The 23,996-nt window shown below is 44.0% G+C and overlaps 1 protein-coding gene across 2 annotated transcripts in view; it reads left to right on the top strand.

The window, feature by feature from the left end:
- Positions 1-23,996, top strand: part of zranb3 (zinc finger, RAN-binding domain containing 3) — a 97,451-nt gene that overhangs the window by 19,908 nt on the left and 53,547 nt on the right. For both annotated transcript variants that reach the window (XM_080422835.1, XM_080422836.1), the window contains 6 exons: positions 1,010-1,241; positions 3,691-3,776; positions 6,366-6,537; positions 9,946-10,080; positions 17,237-17,356; positions 22,674-22,793. In XM_080422835.1, coding sequence (XP_080278961.1) covers positions 1,010-1,241; positions 3,691-3,776; positions 6,366-6,537; positions 9,946-10,080; positions 17,237-17,356; positions 22,674-22,793 — 865 coding nt within the window. The remainder of the gene's footprint in view (positions 1-1,009; positions 1,242-3,690; positions 3,777-6,365; positions 6,538-9,945; positions 10,081-17,236; positions 17,357-22,673; positions 22,794-23,996) is intronic.

Genomic DNA, 23,996 nt, shown 5'->3' with positions numbered 1-23,996 from the left:
CTGACTCGATCTGTAGCCTACTCTCTGACTCGCACACACACACACACACACACACACACACACACACACACACACACACACACACACACACACACACACACACACACACATATACACACACACACACACACAAACACACACGGTAGATCCTCCTTTGTTGTCATAGAGAGAGAAGTTTGTGTCCCAACGTGAAAGTAGTTGAAATAATGTAGTTTCTGACCCGCGGTGAGATCGTACATTAGGCGACCCTCTGCTCTGAGTAAACATTGTACACGCTAACGCTATTAGCATCAAGAGCTAACACAATGTGGATTGGAACATTGCATGTGTGAATGTGCGTGTGAGTGCTATGGAAAATGATATTAGTGGCCCTTCACTCATAAAAGGCTGTGTGTGTGTGTGTGTGTGTGTGTACACACGGCTCCTAAATGAATGTCCTCGACTACTTTACAACTTTGTAGCTGTGAGCCAATCTGAGTTCCCAGAAGTTCTCGCCAGCTCTCTCACACAGGCGTCCTCTGTGTGTGCAGGACAGCAACAGTAACTCCACGCATGCGCAGTTTGATCATCCCATAGCTTGCGCCGCTGTAACCATGGTGACGGCAGATCCCAATCATCCCATAGCCCGAACGCAGAATCTCCGGTGTTTACCATATTTCATAAAAACGCTAATAAACAGCTTACATTTTGGGAAAGTAAAAAACAGGCGTCGCCGTTGTGTGCATATGCTAATGGTCAATGCCCGTGTGCAAGTTCAGATCAATTGCTCAAGCCACTGAGGAGAAAACCCTGATGAACAGGTTTTGATGACGACAGAGGTTCCCTTTGATGACAGAGGTTTCCTTAGTTATAGGAGGATTGTTCATGTGAAGTAGTTTGTTAAATTGTTAATGCTTATTGTTTCAACAGCGAAAGACGCCTGTGTCCGCTCTGAGGAGCGATGTGTCTTGGCACATTTTTGACTGATATCCCAGTCAAAACGTGTGTGCATGCACAATGTTTGTTTCAGAGGCATCAGCAGCAGTAAGGTGACGGTGCTGGGCTATGGCCTGCTCACCAGCGACGCACGCGCCCTGGTGGAGGCTCTGACCAGGCAGCGCTTTAACATGGTGGTGGTGGACGAATCGCACTACCTCAAGACCAGGACCGCTGCACGTACCAAGATCCTGGTCCCCCTCCTCCAGAGTGCCAGAAGGGTCATCCTCCTCACCGGCACCCCAGCCCTGGGCCGCCCCGAAGAGGTGGGAATGACGTAAATCCTATCGATGTTAACACATTGAGTGCCAGGGTTTTTTTAAAACAGGGTACTCACAGTGCCTGGATTTTTAACACTTTTTTTTACCTTTTTCAAGTAGTCACAAAATATTTTCAGTGATCACCGTCCTCACGGTGATCCCCTCATTACACACACAGGGGTCTCGTACAATCGGGGCAAAACATTTAAAAACATTAGGTAATCCGTTCCATAGTTGCAGCCAGTTGAAAATAGTCAAAAATACATAATAAAAAATAAATGTACACAGGAGCCGAGATACAGGCTTTTGAAGTAAGTTAACCAGGAAGTGGATTGGAGTCTATATCTCCTGGTGCTGTGAAGGAAGAAAAAAATATATATATTTTTTAATATATATATTTTTTTTTTATATTTTTTCTCAAAAACGGTCCGGACCGTTTTTGGCACTCCTCGTTTGGATTATGAAAAACGGTCCGGACCGTTTTGGGCACTCTTTGTGTTAATTCTCTCAGTGCCAAGCCCTGAGTTATCCCGAGTTTTAGGGTTATACCCTCAGTGCCAGAACGGGAAATCCCGAGTTTAATTCTTTTTTTTTCTTCTTTTTTTTTTTTTAAGTGTTCAGAACCCAAGATATCATTATCTGACGATTTGCAGCTCCATCCACTCTTTGTTTAACCTATAACTGAAAAAGGCTGTATCTCGCTCCTAAGCACTTTTTTTTTACTTTGAAAAAAAAAAAGAATAAAGTTGGCACAGTTCGCAATACTTTTTTTTGTTTCATTGGCACTGAAAGAGTTAACTGACTTTTGATCGATTAATGCAATCAGCAAAGAAATATATGGCAACACTTTACTTAAAGGCTGGGTCTATAATGCACTTATAATGCACACTCATTATAAATGTTTAAAATTATGCATAGCAACTTATAACAAGGTTTATGAAGTATATACTTTAAGTACCACCTTCTGGAAGCTCTTGCATCTCGGTTTAAGTCCTGATCGGGACACCACAGCGGGTCCTGGTCTCTGTGAGTCAGTCAATGGACTAAGCTTGGCAGATCACTGGTATGGCCCCTTTGAAAACCCTAAAAGAAATATGAACCAACGAAAGCACCTTCCTGCCTCCTCTGTAAAAGATGTGTGGTCCCAGGTCTGCTCCTGCTGTGACTGAACAGCCACGGTGCTGTCAAGGGAAACATGGTCATTATCTACACCTGATAATCTATGGACCATGATTGGTCCCAGGAAGAGGCAAATTCAATTTAATTGAAGCACAGGGTGAACAAATTGCATCTTGTTCCTGTGTGTGTGTCCCTCATCCTCCATCACATGCACACACACTCTCACACACACACACACACACACACACACACGCACACACACACACACACACACACACACACACACACACACACACACACACACACACACACACACACACACACACACACACACATACACATGCACGCGCACACTTACTCCAATCTCTGACTTCTGTATCTCTCTATCAGACACACACACACACACACACACACACACACACACACACACACACACACACACACACACACACACACTCAGTCTTCTAATATCGTCAACATAATTGTTACATTTTAGCATCCAGTGCATAAAGCGCTGAGCCCCGTGCGTCCCTGTAACTCTGAGCCAATCCCCTCTCTCCAGGCATTAGTCACTGTGGATATGTTGCAGAGTAAGCACAGCAGCTCGCAGCATCAAGCTCAGAACAGCCCCCCCCCCCCCGATTCCTCATTCCCTACCCACACATTGTATCAATAGCCCTAAACTCCAATCTCTGAGCAGTAAGCGCAGTGCTATCCGAGGTTTTATCGAATGAGTGCAGCACTTGGAATAACACGCCCACCATGGCTACTCACTCACATAGGATTACCCGTCATTACGCCACAAATATTGTTAATTGGCATGGACGTGAAACATGGATAGGCGCTATACACACACACACACACACACACACGCACGCGCGCGCGTGCGCGCACACACACACACACACACACACACACACACACACACACACACACACACACACACACACACACTGTAAATGCATTCATGCACAATCATACACTAGCCTGGAGCTTTCTGTCATGTGAATACATTTTCACACACACACACACACACACACACACACACACACACACACACACACACACACACACACACACACACACACACACACACACACGTTCAATTCAAATATAAACTACAAAAGTGTCATTTAATTCTTGAGAGTGTAAACCTGGATCCTTATTGGTTGAACAGTTAAAGAAACGCTAAATATTTTAAGCTGTACTCTTCCTAACAGTATCTATACTAACACCCCCCCCTACTGTCTCTATATCGATCTATCTCATGCATACATGCATGCGGTAACGTGAAGTGTCATTTCTGTTAAGGTTCATTTTCTGCCTGTCCCAACAGCTCTTCATGCAGGTTGACGCTCTGTATCCCAAGAGGTTTGGATCATGGACTGACTTCTCCAAGAAATTCTGCAACGCCCATTACAAGTGAGCCTAGAGTTTTTGATGTTGCTGAATTTATGTGACATTTAGCCACTTCATGCAACCTCGGTCACAGGGCTGGGAAAGGTTTCAAAACCCTTTTCTTTTTAAACCACGTTCGACCTGGCGTCCCTATTTTGGGAATAAAAAGAAATTAAAAAAAGATTTCCAAAATTGCTAAAATAGCCGGTGAACAAGGTCACACCATGATGTGATGTTTTGTGATCTTGTAGACCGGCTATTTACATACGACACGGCTGTGCGACGAAGCATAAAATAGGCCTTGGTTTTAATGAACAATGTGAAAAGATATCGAGATATCGTGAATATTGTTATGGAAAATACATCACCAAAATGATCAGTCCCTACAGTATGTGTCTGATCAGTAAATAAACAATACTCAGTAAAATACTGTCTACGGACATTTAGAGGGGAAGGAAATATTACTGTATGAAGACATATTTGATATTGGTGCTTGCTCCATAAATGTCTCATCTACAGTATGACATGTTTACAGTAAGTCACAGATATCACACAGCCCTACTCACTCTTAAAGGACCATCCTGCTAGTCGACATACTTATGGTATTCACTACAACTCAGGGTGTACTTGACATTGTTGCTGACCATTTGGCAAAGCATACCGTAATTTGTCAGATTTCTGAATAATTACACTTTCTTTTTAATGAAAACTTTAATAGCTTTAATAAACCCACCTTAAAACAAACTGCTAGTGTGTCTAATATGTTTTTTTTAAATCTCAGGAATGTTTTAGACAGAGCGCGACATGCTTCAGTGGGGACAGTGAATCACGTGATTTTCTACTGTAGTTTCCAACGATACTTACTTACCGGCGCAGAATTAATTAATTTCTCTCCGAACTCTAATATCATAAACGACACAGAGCCACCTCTGTGACAGAAATGCCGGACTCGTTTTTTCTATTTTATAAACACAGTTCAAACTCAGTTGTGAGTTTAAAAAATATATTCCATGGGGTTTTGGGAATGGTGGGGGACAAGCGTACGTGACCCAGGGGACGTGGGTTTGACGTCAGGACTTCTGTAGTCTATAGGCTTAACATACTAGACCACCGGTACAGTCCTTCAAGTTTTAATGGCCCCTCTGTTGGACACTTTTCAACTATTTGAATAAGACATGACAGAGCGGTTGCAACGTTGACAGTCATGTGGTGCCAGTGAGTTGCTCATGCCAGGACAGGAGGAGGGCAAGCGCTAAATGCGAAATGCCGGCCAGTTGTCATTGACCTTCTGTTACATGTGCGCCAACAAACAAACAAACAAACTAAACGCACCCGCTTGGCCGGCCCTCAAAAAAATGCCACCCTCTCTCCGATAGATTCAGCGGCATCGATGCTGATTTATTGTTCATGTGGCTGTAAATGCCAATTCAAGGCTACTCATATACACTTAATGTCACACACACACACACACACACACACACACACACACACACACACACACACACAGACACAGACACAGACACACACACACACACACACATATAATGTCACAATTATGATATACAATCCTGGTCACTCATAACATGCACTTAAAGGGGAATACCACTCATTTTCAACATTGAACTATGTCTTTAATACACCTTAGAGCTGTTGTGTGGAAATAAGAAACCCCCCCCCACCTTCGATGTTGCCTAGAACTGGATAATTGATTGAGGTCATGTGATCAGTGACATACGCAGGGTGTACTTTTGGCTGAGGGGGCGGAGCCAAAAGTACACCCTGCGTATGTCACTGATCACATGACCTCAATCAATTATCCAGTTCTAGGCATTATAGAAAGGAGGGGGATTTTTTCTTATTTCCACACAACAGCTCTAACGTGTATTAAAGACACAGTTCAATGTTGAAAATGAGTGGTATTCCCCTTTAAGCAAACACACACACACACACACACACACACACACACACACACACACACACACACACACACACACACACACACACACACACACACACACACACACACACACAGGCAGTTGTGTATAGTCAGTCATACACAAATAGAATAAGGCTCGCATCATCTAACACAATAATGCTGGGGACTCTCCCTATCAGAGTAAAACTCTGCTCTGCTCCCTTCATAATGCCAGGATAATTATAGGGGTTTAACAGCTAGCCTGTCAGCAGAAGGTCATTGATTGGAATGAATAAAAATAAATAAGAAAAGATAATGGCGAGCACGGCACTCACTTGATTGCAGTCTTGATTCACTTTTTTGAGGAACGGCCCACTTGACACTCAAACGTCTGGCCTTGCGCCTTCCTCAGTGTTTGTGCAGGTGTGGAAACATCAGTGATTACATTATGATTACAGTATGTAATCAATCATGCATCTAGTGGTCTCCTGTTAAAAATAAAATAAAATAAATAATAATAATCAAGCCTGCAATCAAGTGCAGGTGCGCGCCATTAGCTCACCCCCCCCCCCCCTCATCGTGCTGAAGAAATTATGGAATGGACTCCCTCTGGGATTTGTATTCCGGTAGAATGTTGTCTTATTAAGTGGAGGTTAATAGGGGCAAAAAAAATAGAAAAGTTTTCATTCCCTCTCCAGGTACTTTGGGTCACGGAGGCAGTGGGACTGTCGCGGGGCATCCAACCTGGACGAACTGCACCAGCGCCTGAGCGAGATCATGATCCGTCGACTCAAGGCTGAGGTCCTCCCCCAGCTGCCCCCCAAAGTCCGCCAGCGTATCCCCTTTGACTTGCCCAAGGAAGCTGCCAAGGTATACAGTAAGACTTAAATAACAATGTTTCTGATCTTGGTTTGTGTAAACAGGTCAAATCGTAAGATAAGATGTTATTTGTCCCTGAGGGGAATTTTGCCTGTCTTTTGTGGTCTATCTGTATCTCTATTCTACTGAGTGCAGAATAGTGTTTTTGTGTTTGTGTGTTTGTTCTTTTACACAGTTTAGCTTGTGTATGCCTCCATAAAGTTGTGCATTCGATGCAAATTTCTTCACCATGCATAGTGATGCACTTTCATATCAAACAACTCCACTCACAGAGGATAATCCAAGGACAGATATCATTGTGCAGAGTAATTTTAATGCCATCTGCATGTGTCTAAACTCTAAAGTAAACTCTCCTTCCTTTCCACACTGCAAATACACTATCAGGGTGTCAGTTCTTGTACCGTGTTGAGTGAGTGTGCACCTCCCCCTCAAAGCACTGGCTGTCTACTGTGTGTGTGTGTGTGTGTGTGTGTGTGTGTGTGTGTGTGTGTGTTTGCACGCGTGCGTTTCAGTCTGAGAGTGCTCAATACTCGTACACTCTCCTTGACCTGGTCATTGTGACTGTCTGTGTCTTGGTGGATCTGGGCTATGTAAGGAACTTTAGATGGGTGCATTAGCTAAAAAACAGCAGGGGAATTATTCTGTCATTCTCAAACTAATTAAGCAGAAAGTTACCACCCCAGGAACGAGACGATAAGAGCCACCAAGAAAAATGATGATGCAGGACGACCCCCCTTCCCCCTGTTCTCCTTAAATTTATGGGAACACTTTAATTGGAGCTTCTTTTTTAATGCATATTGTAGCTGCCACCAAATAGGCCACCGTGCTCAAATTTACATGATTTGAGCGAGAAATTCCTGTAGTAGTTGTCCCAGCTAGACTCCTAAAGACGTTCTAACTTTGATGCTTAGTAAGTGGTGGTGAGACATATTCCGGAAATCCTAGCGGCATTCCACCCTAAAAGGCAGACCTGTGCGTCCTCGCCTCAGCAGTCGTTTTGGAAGAAAAACAACTCTCTTTGCTTTATTTGTCCGTTTCTTTCTTCTTTGTGGGCTGAATTTGCTAACGTTCTACAAGATATTACGAATAGTGCGAGTGTCCAGTGCCAAGTATCTGCAACACGCTTGGTCCCGGATAGGGGTGAATAGGTTACTGTGATTATAAGGGCCCCCACCAGGACTGTTGCTCTCCACAATACCGTCACTTATGACGTCTAACACAACTTGCCAAATTGCCGTTGACTGACACCTCCTTTTGGATGCTTAAATCCCTGCTGACACACTGTGTAGACTGTAGAGGTTGAGGCTTGCTAACAGCGATACACCATCACTTCTTACCAGACCACCACCTCCACCTGCCTCCTCTCTCATTTGACTCACTAATGATGGCTTTTATCTCCCCCGGCCAGACAGTTTTTATTCCCCCGCTGCCCTTTTCCCTCTGAGCGCTGGTCTTTTGTCAGCATTAGTCCACTGGATCAATGAAGAACCTATCACTGCAAGTGTTCACACCAGCCCTCCCAAGCCCCGCACTGGAATCCTGTTACAATCAGCACATTCTGAATGTGGATTATAATAATGATAATAAAACAATGGCAATATTTATTATATAATTTGACAATATAAAAGGAAAAGACAGTGTATCATTTTGAAAGGCTCATGCAGTGATCCAACTGTAAACAAATGCGTAGCCCCACCACCCAAATTGATAAATAGCAAACACTAAACAACAGATATACTGTTTGTGCATTTTTTTAAATCATATTTGATGTGTTCAGTGGCAGTAAGAGGGTTGTATACGTTTTTACGTCCAAAAGCTTACTTTTGATCTAGAAAGGAAACTTCAACAATGTGTGTGCATTGATAGTGTAAAAGAAAACTAAAATCACAGATTATGAATATAGAACAGGATACTGCAGTATGCTAGCTGAAATAAAGTTAAACAAAAACATTCAAAGCCAAATTTCACTTTTTCAATACAGATGGCTTAAATATAAGAGCTTGTGTGTGTGTGTGTGCGCGCCGTGCGTGCGTGCGCGCTCACATTTCATTACACCCAGACCTCAAAAGATGCAATGCAAAAGTGCTCAGTCATTAATGTTGTCTGCAATGAGGCCTCATTGTTTTGCAGGTCATTGTGTGGTAATTGGGTTGGCACTCTCTTATGTGTGCATTGGGGTGTGTGTGTGCGTGCGTGCGTGTGTGGATGTGCGCTAACGATACTTCTCTCGAACTTCTTCTTCTCTTTCTCTGCTTCTTCATCAGTCAGCAGACTGCATGCCCAGCACATTACCCAGCTCTGCCACCACTCCCTTACACTCACGTCTCACGCACGGCACCACGCACGCGCACACACACACACACACTCTCTCTCTCTCTCTTTCTCTTTCTCTCTGTCACAGCAGCATAAAGAGCTCTCACCTGCTACTGTTCCCACTATTAATCACACGCACACAAGCATGCACTCACACACACACACACACACACACACACACACACACACACACACACACACACACACACACATACACACACACACACATACACACACTCTTTCTCTCTCCTTCTTCCCGAGCTTGCCGCAAGCAGGGTTACAATTTTGCATATTTTGTATCTACAGTATATGAATCACACCACCACTATAGCCTTGTTGCGTGAGCATCGAAGTGATTCATTATTTTCTGATTATTCACATTCCCTGCTTGGATATTGACACTACCCACACAAAAGAAGTACAGCATTGTTTTCAGCGCAACCCCAACCACCCCCCCCCCACCCGCCTCGCCCCCAGTTTACGATTTTCAGTGCCAGTCCACATCAACGGCGTTCACACGCGGAATCTCTAGTGTTTTCTGTTGTTTATGGGTTGGAGTCTCCATTATGCCTGCTCTTCAATGCACGACGCTGGGCTTCTCTCCCATCTCCCGCCAACCTCTCCCAGCTCCTGCAGCCGTCTTAAATACCCCTCGCCAATCACCTTGAGAGCACGCAGGGGCCATCTTTGATTTATCGCGCTGGACCGACTCCTTCTCCGTCTTCGACCTCGGCTTGTCACAAGATGGCTATAATTGGGAGAGAGGAGCACATGACCCAGCTAACGCAGGCAGCACACTGGCTGGTTAACAGGAGGATGCATCTTTGGGAATTCTCTCGTGCTCTCTTTTCTCTCTATCCTTCTGCTCTTACTCTTTCCCTCGCTATCGCTCTTTCTATACTTCTTTGCCTCTCCCCTCTCCCTCTCTCTGTCTCAAAAGTAGGGCACCCAGTAGCACCATTAATTGTTTTGCCCTTTATATCTCAGGAACCGTAGAGTGCAGGAGAGAGAGAAATGGATGAAGGAATTAAAAGAATGGAGCCTCACTGTCTCATCTCTTCTCTTCTCTCCCTCTGTTATTTTCAGGAGGCCTCCGCCAGTTTCGAGGAATGGGAGAGACTAATGAAAGGCCAGGGGTCGGGGTTCGCTGTCCCCGATAACCCCTTCACTGAGGTCATGACCTTGATCACACGCATGTACAAGCAGACGGCCATTGCAAAGGTAACAAGAGAGCCCGTGTCCAGCCTATTGTCTTCAACCTTGCATTATGGCCAAAAACTAGCAGGTTCTCATACAGTAGCTGGTTTTAGCTCAGCTCTGAATATAAATCATTTCAAATCAGGCTTATTGTAATGTTTACCCCCTACTCAGTTTGACATGATACCATTCAGGTCTACTTAACAATTTATTGTATTAATTCAAGAAGTATGATTCTTTGAGCAGCTTGGCCAGAAGGCCGAGCCATCTAGAATAGCAGTTTATGTGCTGTAAAGTCTATGTCTCCACAAATGTAGACCTATCACAGTAGCATGTGCCTCTACATGCATGATTCTGTTTTACCTTCAGTGTTCATAATCATAATGCAAGTGCAGTAATTCATTTTTATATATTAGTTTTTTATCTTTATCTTCTTTGCTTTTATCCCTACTTTTGAGAACTTACTGTAAATATTTTGTATTACCGCTGAAAACTTAACAGGGCCCGTTGTGACTCGCCAATGGCAGAGAACGGAGATACTGTACTGTATATGCCATTGAAGTGTCATTAAGTTAACATTTTGTTGTGTCTATGGCTCATGATGTGAACTCCGCTTTAACTCACTGTAGAGAACAGACACAGAACTCCACACCTAACTTGCTATCGATCGATAGCATTTGGACTGGAGGGACCTTTATTAGACTCTATAACTTTTTTTTAAAAATACTATTTCACCAAAGTAAGCTTTGACTGATGAACAGAATAACTTATGAACTAAAGCAAAGTAGAATTTGTGAATTATAGTTACAGTATTAGGCATGTAACGATTCACTCAACTCACGATACGATTCAAATCACGATACCATTTTTCAAGAGTTTTTAAACAAAAAATTTTTTTCCAGACAATTGACAAAAAACAATTTTCTTTCTCTCTCTTACACAAATCCAGTATTTTCTGCTCTTTAATTTTTTTTTAACAATACTGTGTTTTTTCTTATCCTCTTTTCAATACATAGCAAATGACTGAAAACTCTTTTTTTTTTATCAGTTCTCCTACAAAGATCCTTTATGTTCTTTCTTTTTTTACGCGCCCTCTGCTTTTTGCATCGTGATATTTATTTTTATTAAATTGATTAAAATTGTCACCAGTTTGAATCGATAAACCTTTACATGCCTATACAGTACGTAATATTATTTAAGAGTCGTAAACTGAAAATGGCAAAATGGCAAATGGCAAAAAAAGTCCTAATGTATATGCCCATGATAACATCCCAGTAGCTGTGCTGCAAAAGTAGGTGACCCCGCAGCCCCCGAGCCACGGTAGCACTTCTGAAGTGTGCGCTGAACATCGTCCCACTGGGTACGCCACCACGCCGCATGTAATCCACAAAAATACCACTGGCAACTGTGTGTGACTCACCCATCCTTTACGCCCAGTATCTGGGTTGATAAGTGGATGTGCTCGAAATACCCGGCAGAGAACAGGACGTCCCACCGCCTCAGCTGGTTAGCGCTGGCTCACCAGGTAGGCACAGACCTACTTGAAGAACTGTGCGTTCGAGTCCCACTCGTTGTCAGCGCTCCTCGTCAGCCCCTCTCACTACTGTTTCCTTTATTGTCACTCTTCATTTAAACCATTACAACCGGGAAAAGCATCTGTGTGTCATTTTAGATTTTAGCTGTATACTGTACAGTATATAGCATTGGTTGGCGATTCAAAAATAGCAGATATACAAGCACATAGCGTGTCACTTTGTGCCATGCTATATGAGCTTGTAGATCTGCAAAAAAAAATTAATCGTGAAAATCTTTGAATATACATATATATTTTTTTTAAATCGATTTTTTTTTACTCAAATCTTTGCTTCTGGGGGTCCCTGGAACAAAATATTTTGAGATGGGGGTCTGCGGCCAAATACATATCATTTTGGGGGTCCTACACATGAAAAGGTTTGAGCACCACTGATTATAGCAACATAAGTTTTTCAGAAAACTGTCTGAATTTAGAAGACATTTTTAGAATCGGCCTCAGATCTTAATGAGTTAAGTAAGTGTCCATATGGAGTTCCCTGATGTAAACCCGAAAGGGTTTTCTAAATCTCACCTGCACATCCAACACAATATTATGCTGTTGCTAAAAATGTGTTGTTTTTAAATGTGCAAATAAATAAAAAAATTAAAACAAATATATGGAGTTCCCTGATGTCATTAGTATATGTCCATACAGTACACTGTATTTTGTCATGCCCATAAATGGGCATATTGGTCGGATCGGTGGTTCTGGACAACCGCTTACTCGAACGACTCGGTGGCGGGCACCACACTCCCTTGAGTCCTTGCCGAGTTTGAAGTCGGGCGGTGCCATATATATGCATGCACATGACCATATATGGGCATAGCGGTCGGATCTGTGGCTCTGGACAACCGGATCTACATATATGCCTATATATGGGCATTTCAGGTTTGTTTATGGTTATGTCTGAGTCATAGTGACATGCCTATATATGGGCATATCAGGTTTGTTTATGGTTATGTCTGAGTCCGAGTGACGTGGCCGTGGTCCCCCTGCCTATATATGGGCGTATCGGGTTTGTTTTTGGTTGTGTCTGAGTCAGAGTGACGTGGCCGTGGTCCCCCTGCCTATATATGGGCGTATCGGGTTTGTTTTTGGTTGTGTCTGAGTCCGAGTGACGTGGCCGTGGTCCCCCTGCCTATATATGGGCGTATCGGGTTTGTTTTTGGTTGTGTCTGAGTCAGAGTGACGTGGCCGTGGTCCCCCTGCCTATATATGGGCGTATCGGGTTTGTTTATGGTTATGCCTGAGACAGAGTGACGTGACCCGCCGGCCCTCCCAGTAGCCAATTTTAATATGGGATACTAGATACTAGATGTGAGGGTAGTAGCAGTCAAAACATTGGTTATCTGTGGTCTAGGACTTTCCAAAGTCGTGATTGGCATCGTACCCTAAAACCTGCCATTGGTCGGGCTCTTGTAGAGAGACAGGAAACTATGGGCAGAGAAGGGTAAGGACACGCAACACAGATTATTATTAACATACTCTGTGTTCTCCATATAGTAGGTCCTCCTCCACACCGTGTCTGAGCACTCGGAACTGAAACTTTCAAAAGTGTGTGTGTGTGTGTGTGTGTGTGTGTGTGTGTGTGTGTGTGTGTGTGTGTGTGTGTGTGTGTGTGTGTGTGTGTGTGTGAGAGTGTGGTGCAGGGGGTCTGGACTATAATTTTCATTTATTTTCCCTTTGAAGGTAATCAGGCATTGGTGCCACGGCATTCATCGATGGTCTGAGCACTTGGCCAAATGCTCAGCGAGATCTCAAGGGAGACGATTGCCATGGTAACAGGATGGAATGGTGAAGGCGCTGAGACAAAGTGTGGGGTTCTGACTGAAGGGTTGGTCCATTGTTGCCTGCATTGCGCGAACACATCTTATCTGAAAGTTCCACACTGTTCCAAAATAGCATCTCTGTGATGCTGTCGCCATGGAAACTGGGCTGTAGGAAGCTGGCCCCCAGATTGAAACAAGACAAGATTTAAAAAAAAAGATTAAAAAGTTTACAAGTTCAATTACAGGGATAGTGGCTGGATACGTACGTAGGTGTACCTTATCAAAAATCTGTCTGTTGAGCCCTGTGAATGTTTTGAGCCTGGTGCTCATCAAGGGCACCATAGCATTGCATTGCATCGGAACACAAAATACCATGCACATGCACATGCACATCCAGGTGCTTGACTGACAAAGATCAACAATAAAAAAAAAGTAGTCCATCCTAGTCCATCCTAGTCCATCCATACCCAGGTTTTTGCGCATTATAGCCATGCAGTGGGAAATCGGCTTCGGATGATCTTTGTGGGGCAGGTCTTCGCCGCCCCCCAGCGAATGCTTTGCGGACCCCCCGTGGACCCCAGGTGTGACCGGTGTCTGTGACAACCCGGTCCTTTACAACCCGACATGGAATCGTTGCCCACACAACCATGAGAAGTTGATGTTTAAGCTGTTTGAGCTAAGCTATGTGTGCTAATAACACAACCTGGATTCGAACATTGCAGGTGTCAATCTGCGTGCTAGTGCTATAAAGCGCAGTGTGTGTTTGTGGACACGGGCCCTAAATTAAAATCCTTACATGTTTGCAGCATCTGTGTGTCTGTGTGGCCGTGTGTAGCCAGCAGTAGAGATGATCCCATAGCTTGCAGGGCTGTAACCATGGCGACAGATCCCATAGCCTGAACTCTGAATATAATACATACATAAAAATGCTAATAAACAGCTTATATTTTGGGAAAGTGAAAAAATTGCTGTTGTGGTTGTGTGCATATGTTAACACATTCCACGCCAGAGTTTAATCTCATAATGTACTCACCAGTGCCAGCGTTTTATTGTTGTTTTTTAGTTTTTTTCATGTCGCCATAGACCTCGCTAAATCCGTTCAAATTGCGCGTTCATTTGGTTCTAAACACACAGGGGATCTGTGTGAGACGAGCAGTGAAGACCGCTTCGATTTGCGATCCGCCATCTTGAAGCTACAGCGGTGAATGCTAAACAGCGATCAGCGATGAGAAAAACAACAACCGAGATAATCGACTTTTAGGTTTCGTTTTAGACAGGAAGCGGATAATTCCGTTTCCGGTGGTGCTACAATGAAATGTGTCGTATCGAAAGTGAAAAAAAGTGCAATGTGAACTTTGGTGTTGTCACAAAAAACACCACTTCGCGTAGGTCTACGCGATTGGCACGTGGCCGCTTTAAATAGGTTCGCGTAGATCTACGCGATTGGCAGTCAATGTGTTAATGGTCAATGCCTGTGTGCAAGTTCAGATCAATTGCTCAAGCGAGAGGAAAACCATGCAGAACAGACAGGTTTCCTTATTATATAGTTGGATAAAGTCTGCAACACTGCTATTTCTGCTCCACTTTTTTGGAGTCTGTTACAGACTTTATTATAATGTTTATAGCATCTAAACACACCCTCACCTCACGCTGTTGCTCAGTAAATGATAACAAGGAAGTTACAATCCCAGTGGTGGATAATAGCTCAATACAACATTTGTTTGTTTGCTAAGAAAAGGCGCGAGTTGCACCTGCAGTCGTCGTTACATGACTGAACTTTCTACCCCATGAGTTTTGTTTTTTTTCTCTTCCCCCTCAAGTTGCAAAATTGGTGTAGCGTCCATATCACTTCTCAATCGTCTGCAGTCTCTGAGGACCCCGCTTTTCTTCTCTATTAGCCCAGTGCCTGGAGCCCTGGCCCCCGGTAGGTTAACAGAGACCGGAGATAACTATGGAATGCAATCATCGGAGCGCTGCCCGCCCAGCCTGCCTTTGCGCTTGGATCTTTTTTGCGCTCTGCGTTGTTTGCTGATTGGATTTCTGCTCGGTTTAGCCTAACACCGGACCTTTCATTGCTACCCCCACCTCCCCAACCCACACCGCCCCCCCTACACACTGTCAGCCTCGTCTCATTTCCTCTGCTATCAGTTTTTAGAGTCGGACAGGTTTTCTCTACTTTCATTCTCCATGTTTTGTGTATGTGTGTATGTGTGTGGACTGTGGGGAATGGGGGCTGTGTGTCTATGTCACTTCTGAAGGCACAAATCTCAGCCACCTTGTCTGTCTGCCAGTCGGTTTGGAGACAGAGCTGCCCATGCGCCTTTGGGGTATGATTATATATTTTGTATTTCTTTAGCCGCCAAGCACCTGCTCCTAATTACCCAGAGAGCGAGAGAGAGAGAGCGAGAGAGATAGAGAGAGAGGTGGGGTCTCTGATGCAGCTAACCGGCTGCTTCAAACGACAGAGAAGTTTGTGCGCTAATTAAACTCGACAGAAAGAAATGAGACATGAGAAGCCGAGACGTCGCTAATGAGGGACCCCGCGAAACCGGGAAAGGGTTGGAGTGGCCATGTCAAGCTAATTATGGGGTTCGCGGCGGAAGCCAACGTTCTCTCTCGCCAGAGCAGGTGTGACGGGCGCTGAGGTTGTCAGGTTGCAGGACGCGGTGGAAATCTTCCGGGTCGCGCTAACAGGAGTACCGCTGTAGTCGCGTCAACACACGACTTGACTGCTGTACCTCCAGTGTCATGGGCCCTATTCTTGGCCATATTCTCTTCTCTCTTCTTTTTTTTGGCCCACGGTCCCTGAACCGAGACGAGCAGGGCTGCGCTGTATGACACTCTCGCTGGGATAACACGTCCGTCAGAGTTGTGCAGGGGCGGTATGCAACAAAAGTGGCCTTGCTCTGTGTTCTACACAAGTTTGTGTCTCATGCAGTCACACAATACGCCACTCCCGGGTTTGGAAGTTAGCTGGTAAAAGTTGGACTGTGTTTCCCAACTTTACTTTCTTTACTGTGTGTTTTCAAAGCAGTGTTACAGAGTGCTTTACAAGTACCAAAAAAGGTGCCAAAATTAATTAAACAAAAACAGAGTAACGATAACCATTCGACTTAGAAAAACTAAAACCAACACACTCTTCCAGAGTTACAGTTAGCCTTTGTTTTTTAATTGGCATATTCAAAGTCAAAGAGTTGGGGGAAAAAAATCAGCTATATGGCCTTTGTCCAAAACGTGAGTGCCTTGTTTTTTTGTTTTGTTTTGTCAATTGATTATTTTACCCTACCAATGAGCACCTTCATTTTTTTAACCAAATGGTTTACAGTGTATCCAGACAGCACTCCTCTCTTCCTTTTTGTTACATAAAGACTCCAGGTTTGAAATGAGCAAGCAAATTACAAGAACCAAGTATGTAAAGAAACTCACTTTTTTAAATGAGGTGTTGCAATCAAAATGTGATTGCAGTTGGTATCATGTGATTGCAACACAACAGTTGAATCTTATTTGAAATATTTAGAGGACATTCTGGGTGACTATAGAACTGCAGCCTAGCTGGATAGTGTACCAGGTATTGCAGACAGCAGATGCACAAATTAGTTTCTGAGTGAATAAAATCTCCTCATTGTGAAATATTGTCTTGCTCTCCATATCAGCGCTGCTTGTGACTAGTGGGTCTAGGCGCTCTCTGTTTTAAAGTCCTGATCCATGGTGGTCAATGGAGAAACCATGGCAGAGAAGGATTGCCACCCCCTGTGATTAACTTACTCCATCACTCCCAGCGACGCATCCACTCTCCTCACTGATCTGTGGTCTGTTTTGTTTGTTTGTGTGTCTCCAGGCAGGAGCCGTGAAGGACTACATTAAAATGATGCTAGAGACAGAGCAACTCAAATTCCTGGTGTTTGGCCATCACCTCACCATGCTGCAGGCCTGCACTGAGGCCGTCATTGAGGCCAAGGTATCACTGACACACACACACACACACACACACACACATGCACATGCACATGCACACACACACACACACACACACACACACACACACACACACACACACACACACACACACACACACACACACACATACATGACTCAATGGCCTTTCCTCTATCACCACTCTTTGGCCAAACTTTCCATTTGCACACACAATCTAATGGGTAGATTGCCATGAAACTAGCTGAGTTCATTCACGCCCCCTGGACGATGAGCCCTCATTTGAGTGACCCCATGACATATCCTCTTGCGCAATCGTCAAGACAAAAATATCTAATATCTAATCTAATAGCCAGATTCCAAGATGAACCCTAAAGATTTTGGGCAGAACGAAAATCACACACACACAAACACACACATCGAAAAAGGGCCTGCCATGAGCCTTTCCTCAGTCCACAAGCTGTAGGCTACAGCCTCAAAACACTGCAACATACAGACAAGATGAGGCGAAAAACGCAGAAAATCTAACCTGGTCCAAAAAAGGTAGTGTGTAAACATGATTTTTTTTTACATAATATGAATAGAATAATTTGGGGGACTGGAGGATTTAGGTTGGCAGGCAGGGAACAAACTAGCATCAGGAACTGCACTATAGGCTCCTCACAAGGTCACAGGTTCGATCCTCATGACAGTCAATACGGCCACCAACAGCTACGAGTCCTGTCGATTGTGTCCTTGTGCGACACATTGAACCCCTACATACTCACTCACAGACAGTCGCCTAATCGTGAGAACAAAACAAAAACAAAGCCAGAAAGCCTACGCTCACTGTTCTTCCCGCCCTCCCTCCTCGTATTCAACCCGAAGTTATTCCAGCAGCACAGAGACCATGCAGTTCTTCATTAATGGTAATCTGGAGGTAGAAATGGCCCAGGGTCCATTCATACCTCACTCACTCCTTAGTGGCTGTCCAGAGGTAATTGGCCACATACCGCGGAGATTCTCCATTCACAGAGAGCGCGAGGGAGAGACAGAGACCGAGGGAGTAGAAGCCCTGTGGCGTCGATGACTAAGTTCGCCCAGGTTATTGAGTCATACTTACTCAAAAGTTGAGGTCGTGCGTCAGCGAGGAGGGCAAAAAAGTGATATATCAGCAGTCTTGCATCATTGTCGTTATCACTCGCTGCAGTGCGTTTCCACGCGCATGGAAGACTCAGTGAGCGGTTTACAGAATGATGTACAGTATGTACATTTATGGGGGTCTAAAGCAGCATCTGAAGTTAGTCATTCTCTGCAGTGTTCAGGGAATTTAGCCTAAAGTGTCAACCTGGTCTCAAGTGACATATTATCCAGTAGAGTTCTTGCACTTATACTCTCTGGACTCATTTTGCATTCTGTATACTACTTCTCTGTAATTACACGCCAGTTTTTCATGGGGGGGGGGCATGAGTGCCACAGTTATTAAATCTGTGGTGGCAGTGGCTCAGGGGTAGAGTGGCCGGTAGAGTGGTCGGATGGGAACCGCAAGGTACCCAGTTCGATCCCGGGCTCCCCCAGAGTTAGTGTGGAAGTGTCCTTGAGCAAGACGCTGAACCCCTAATTGCTCCCTAATTGCTCCCGATGAGCAGGTTGGTGCCTTGCACGGTTTCCTCCGCCATCGGTGTATGAATGTTTGTGTGAATGGGTGAATGTAATGCTCAATCTATATAAAGCACTATATAAATGCACCATTTACCTTTTTTTTTTTTACCATCTAAAAGATGTAATAATAAATATGTATTAATCGATCAAATCAATGTTCCAAAATAGTACTGTAGATCTACAATCTCACAATGCATCGCATTGGCCATTGCTGAATGGGTAGATAGCCCGTCTTGGTAGCAGAACGTTCCAGGTCTGATTCCCGGTCCCGAAAATGTGTCGAGGTGTCCCTGAGCAAGGCACTTAACACATAACCTGCCAAGATATTAAACATCGTTTTTTATCCAGTTGCCAGCGTAATTACCTTAAATCAACGATCTTTGAAAAATGTTATAGTGTTCCAATTCCAATTTTGTCTGCTCATTTCTTAGTGCGATCACTTCCAATTTAACTTGTTTAATCTGTATTTTGTGCAAGTTCTCTCTCCTGATTGGATAAAATAGGTACCCCGACCTGACAATGCATTGAACAAATGAATAGCTGAACAAACACAAACATCAGAATATAGAGCTTTTAACACAAATTTTAACAAAAACATATCACTTACCCTACCTTTAACCCCTAACTGCTCACTTGAGAAGTACTCAGCTGGGTGAAGCTAAAAACTGAATTTGTTGATGTTATATATAGTGATTATTTTATCAATTATTTGTATTATATATATATTTTGTATTATACTGTGTATACACATATACATACTGTATACTATAGTTGCAGCTCTAGCATGACCAAAACCCAAGCTGTTCAGAACAGGTTTTGTCTGTATGTCCCCCCAAAAAGCAGCTCATCACAGCTCACGCCGCTAAATGCTAGCCTGGTAAACCCTCCCTCCGGAAATCTCATTTCCATTTGATTTCAGGAGTGAGTCTGGCCTGATCGCCCATTGTGGGGGTTTCTAGTGGAATTACCAACTAACCGAGCCTATCAGCGTCGTCGCACATCGTTCTGTGATTGACAGCGACAGTTGGCCAATCAGGTGGCGAGTTCGAGTGAGCCCGAATGGCACCGAGTGCAGCCTGAATGCAGCCGACAAAACACGAACGGCAGCCATCTTTTCTGTCCGCTATTTTCTCCGCAATTTTTTTACTTCAAAAAGCTCTCAAACTTCTATTTTGAGGCACGGAATTTACTTATAAGATATCGTTTGGATAGAATTTAGTTGTTTAACTTCATATATGTGGTCAATTAATCATGACAGAGCCTATTTAAAAATAAAAATTTAGAGAACCGGTAGGGGCGGGCAGTGACACCCATGTATCCGAATAAGGCAACCCATTTTGGGCATGGCCGTCTCAAAAGTCCCGTTGCGTCACATTAGACTGGTGAACTGCTGATTGGCTGAAGGGGAAAAACGATCATTGGCTGAAGGGGTTGTCAGTCAACGGTATTACTCCCGCCCAACTCCAGCCCACAGCCAATATTGCACAATGGGCGATCAGGCCAGACTCACTCCTGAAATCAAATGGAAATGAGATTTCCGGAGGGAGGGTTTACCAGGCTAGCTAAATGCATCGTGTCACGAAAAGAGTAACTCGTTGTAGCAGAGAATGGCCATACTGTAGCTTGCACCAATCATTCTCAAACATTTTAATGTCAAGGACTCCCAGCTTATACGTATTAGGCTCTGGACCCCATTTGAAAATATTTTGTTCCAGGGACCCCCATAAGAGAAGATTTCTGTTGTTAGATTAGATTTCTGTACAGAATCCTACAACTACAGGTGTGGAGATAACAGTAGAGAGAGTGAAACCTATGATCTGAATAGTCATTCTTATACATTCTCTCATTGGGCTAAATTCTGTCCGTTTAAATAATAGTTAAATAATTAATAATAATAATTTAGTCCCCACTCCTTTGGGGTGTTTTTTGTCATTGTACATTTGCACACATGTGAAATGTGACCTCTGCATTTACCCATTTTAACTATTAGGAGCAGCTTGCGCTATTAATACAGCGTCATGGGAGCAGTTAGGGGTTAAGTGTCTTGCTCAGGGACACTTCGACACACAGGTTGGGCAAGCCGGAGGAGGGAACCTTCTGATTCCCAGACGGCCTCTCTACCCATTCAGCTATGGCCGCCCATAGCTTAACTGTTGCTCATTATGCTGAGGACCTCCTGGAACCCCCTCAAGGACACCTCGGGTTCCCCAAACCCCACTTTGAGAACAGAACCACTCGCACGAAACGACTCTGAAGTTAACGATTCATTGCATCCCTGTTTTATAATATTATGAATATTTATAATGTTATCACCGCTTTAACTCGCTGCAGGAAAGAACAGACACACACCACCAACGGCTCTGAAGTTAAGAATTCCCTCTCAAACTGAACACTTAAGTAAAAACTAGCTAGCAATAGCTATAGACTGGAGAGAGAGGCCATGCAGTTATTTGTGTGTGTGTGTGTGTGTGTGTGTGTGTGTGTGTGTGTGTGTGTGTGTGTGTGTGTGTGCGTGTGCGTGCGCGCGCGCGCGCGTGTTAATGCATATCTAATACAGAGCTAAACTCACACCTCACCCTCGTTCAGAGAACCGACGAAGAACTTTGGCAGGAAAAGTTTCTCTTTCTTAACTCCCGGGCCTTATTTTACAAGTCATAACGAGTGAATGATTTTCTCAACTCAGTGGCGGCAACCAGAGAACAAGTTTGAATGCATGTATGTGCTATTTGTGTGCGTGTGCATCCGCGCATGTGTGTGTGTGTGTGGGTCATGGGGGTTCGGGAGCTGTCTGCCAAACGCAACACATCAGTACAGTGTGTAGGCAACACCTTCTGCTGCAAGACGCTCTCCCGCATTTGCATTTTCGCACTTCCTAATTAACAGAGAGAGTGAGGGAAAGAGAGCTAAAAATGGCTGCTAAGTAAATGCACCACCATGTCGGAACTCAGGTGTGAGAGATGACTGCGTCGGAGGTACGGCTTTGAGCGATGACATACTACACCAGTCTCCATGCTTGTACAGTATGTCTCCCAGCTTCAACATGGCACTGAGCTAGCTAGGTCATTGAGGCATGGGAATGGTACCGTAACTGCAGCACAGCAGGAACCAGCCTGTGATGAATCGTGAAGTCAGTCTGGCATTTAATAATGGCAAATACCTGGTTTTATGAAAAGTGAAATCTATAGCCCGACCGATGCCAGATTTCTGGGAGATTTCGGAGAGTCCTAGCCCACCAATTCCCAATGTTTTACCTATATTTTGTTTAAAAAAAGTGCAAAGTTAAAATTATAATAATATTAACCACTTTCAACATGGTATCCCTATTTTGAGCATATCATTATAGGCAAAAAGGTCATCAAATGTTCAAAAGGTTTATATATTTTATTATAAAATCTTCAAAGTTTAGAAAATAGAAGACCTGCAATTGCTTGTAGATCTGTATTTTTTTTTAACTTTTTGATTACGTAACTACCGATAACACATGACATCGGCTCCATAACTGCCGATACTGATGTATAGTAATAAAAAGTCAAATAATGGCCGATATATCAGCGTCTGTTTTTTAGTGTGAACCGTCAAAAAACTAAGAGTGAGATTTAAGCAATACGCAACACATCAGTCATCATTGCCACAGTAATGAGTGAATCGCAAGTTCTTGGGGCTCTTGTCTTATGTCGTCATGTCATGTAATTTCATGTTAGGCGGGTTACATCCGTATTGATGGCAGTGTCCCGTCCTCTGAGAGAGTCCAGTTGGTCCACAAGTTCCAGAATGATCCAGACACGCGTGTGGCCATCCTCAGCATCCTGGCAGCCGGACAGGTAATGATAATAACTTATATCACTCACACACGCACGCACGCACGCACGCACCCGTCGCCGCTTAAGCACGTTCTCTGTGTGTGCTTGTGGCAGACGGCAACAGTGTGGGTCTAATGATTCGACGCATGCGCAGTTTGATCATTCATCCCATAGGTCGGAAGGCCATCCCACAGCTGGGGAGCTGTAACCATGGCGACATTCTTTTACATAAAAACGCTAATAAACAGCTGACATTTGGGGAAAGCAAAAAACGGGCTTTGGTGTTCCGTGCACATGGTAATGGTCAATGGCTGTGTGCAAATGCAGATCAATTGCTCCAGGCACTGAGGAGAACTGGCCGATTTTTTGCACACAGCACAGACAGAGCTACAGAGGCACAAAGCTTTGGTTAGTTATATTCATTCATTCATCATTCATAGTAAACATAATTTAAAAAATATATATTATTTGGGCTTTTCTGCCTTTATTGATAGTATACAGTGGAGAGAGACAGGAAACTGGGAGAGAGACGGGGAGTGGCACGCAGCAAAGGTCGTTGGGCTCGGGACTTGAACCCACGACTCACTGTTAGGCTGCATTAGAGCCTATGCGCCCTAACCGCTAGGCCAGTGGCACCCCGATGGTAAATATTTAAGTAGAAAATGTGGTGGAAATATTCAAGTTACCAAAATACACTCGACCACAAGGATGTGTGTCTTGTCCTGTGTGATCTCTAAAGGGCATAAAGGCATTACAACGGCAACATAAAAGAGGTCTGACACTCTCCCCTTGGCTGTTGTCCGTCTATATTTATCTGTTGATCTGTTTGGATCTCTGCCCATCTATCTCTCTGTGTATCTGGTTTATCTTAGGCAGTGCCTCTGTCTGTTGAGCTAGCTAGGAGGTCCGCAGGTCTCACTACTGTACAGTTTGTGTGTGTGTGTGTGTGTGTGTGCGCGTGTGTGTGTGTGTGTGTGTGCGCGTGCGTGCGTGCGTGCGTGTGCGTGCCAGAATGAACTTTATTGTCACATCACAGGTTTACACATGTAAAACAGTGGCTGAAATTCGTTTTTGTGCTAGCTCCACTGCTCCATTGTTTTTGTTATTTCCATAAGAGAAAGGGAAGAAGAAAAAGGGGGAAGAGAGAGGGAGAGAGATCAATAAAAACAAACAAACTATCCACATATTTACACATAGTACCGTATATCTATCCGGTGCAGTAAG

This window comes from Gymnoscopelus braueri, assembly GCF_963280865.1.
Source record: "Gymnoscopelus braueri genome assembly, chromosome: 24".
NCBI lineage: Eukaryota > Metazoa > Chordata > Actinopteri > Myctophiformes > Myctophidae > Gymnoscopelus > Gymnoscopelus braueri.
Note: the sequence above shows the minus strand (reverse complement) of the source record. Positions and strands in the feature narration are given on the sequence as shown.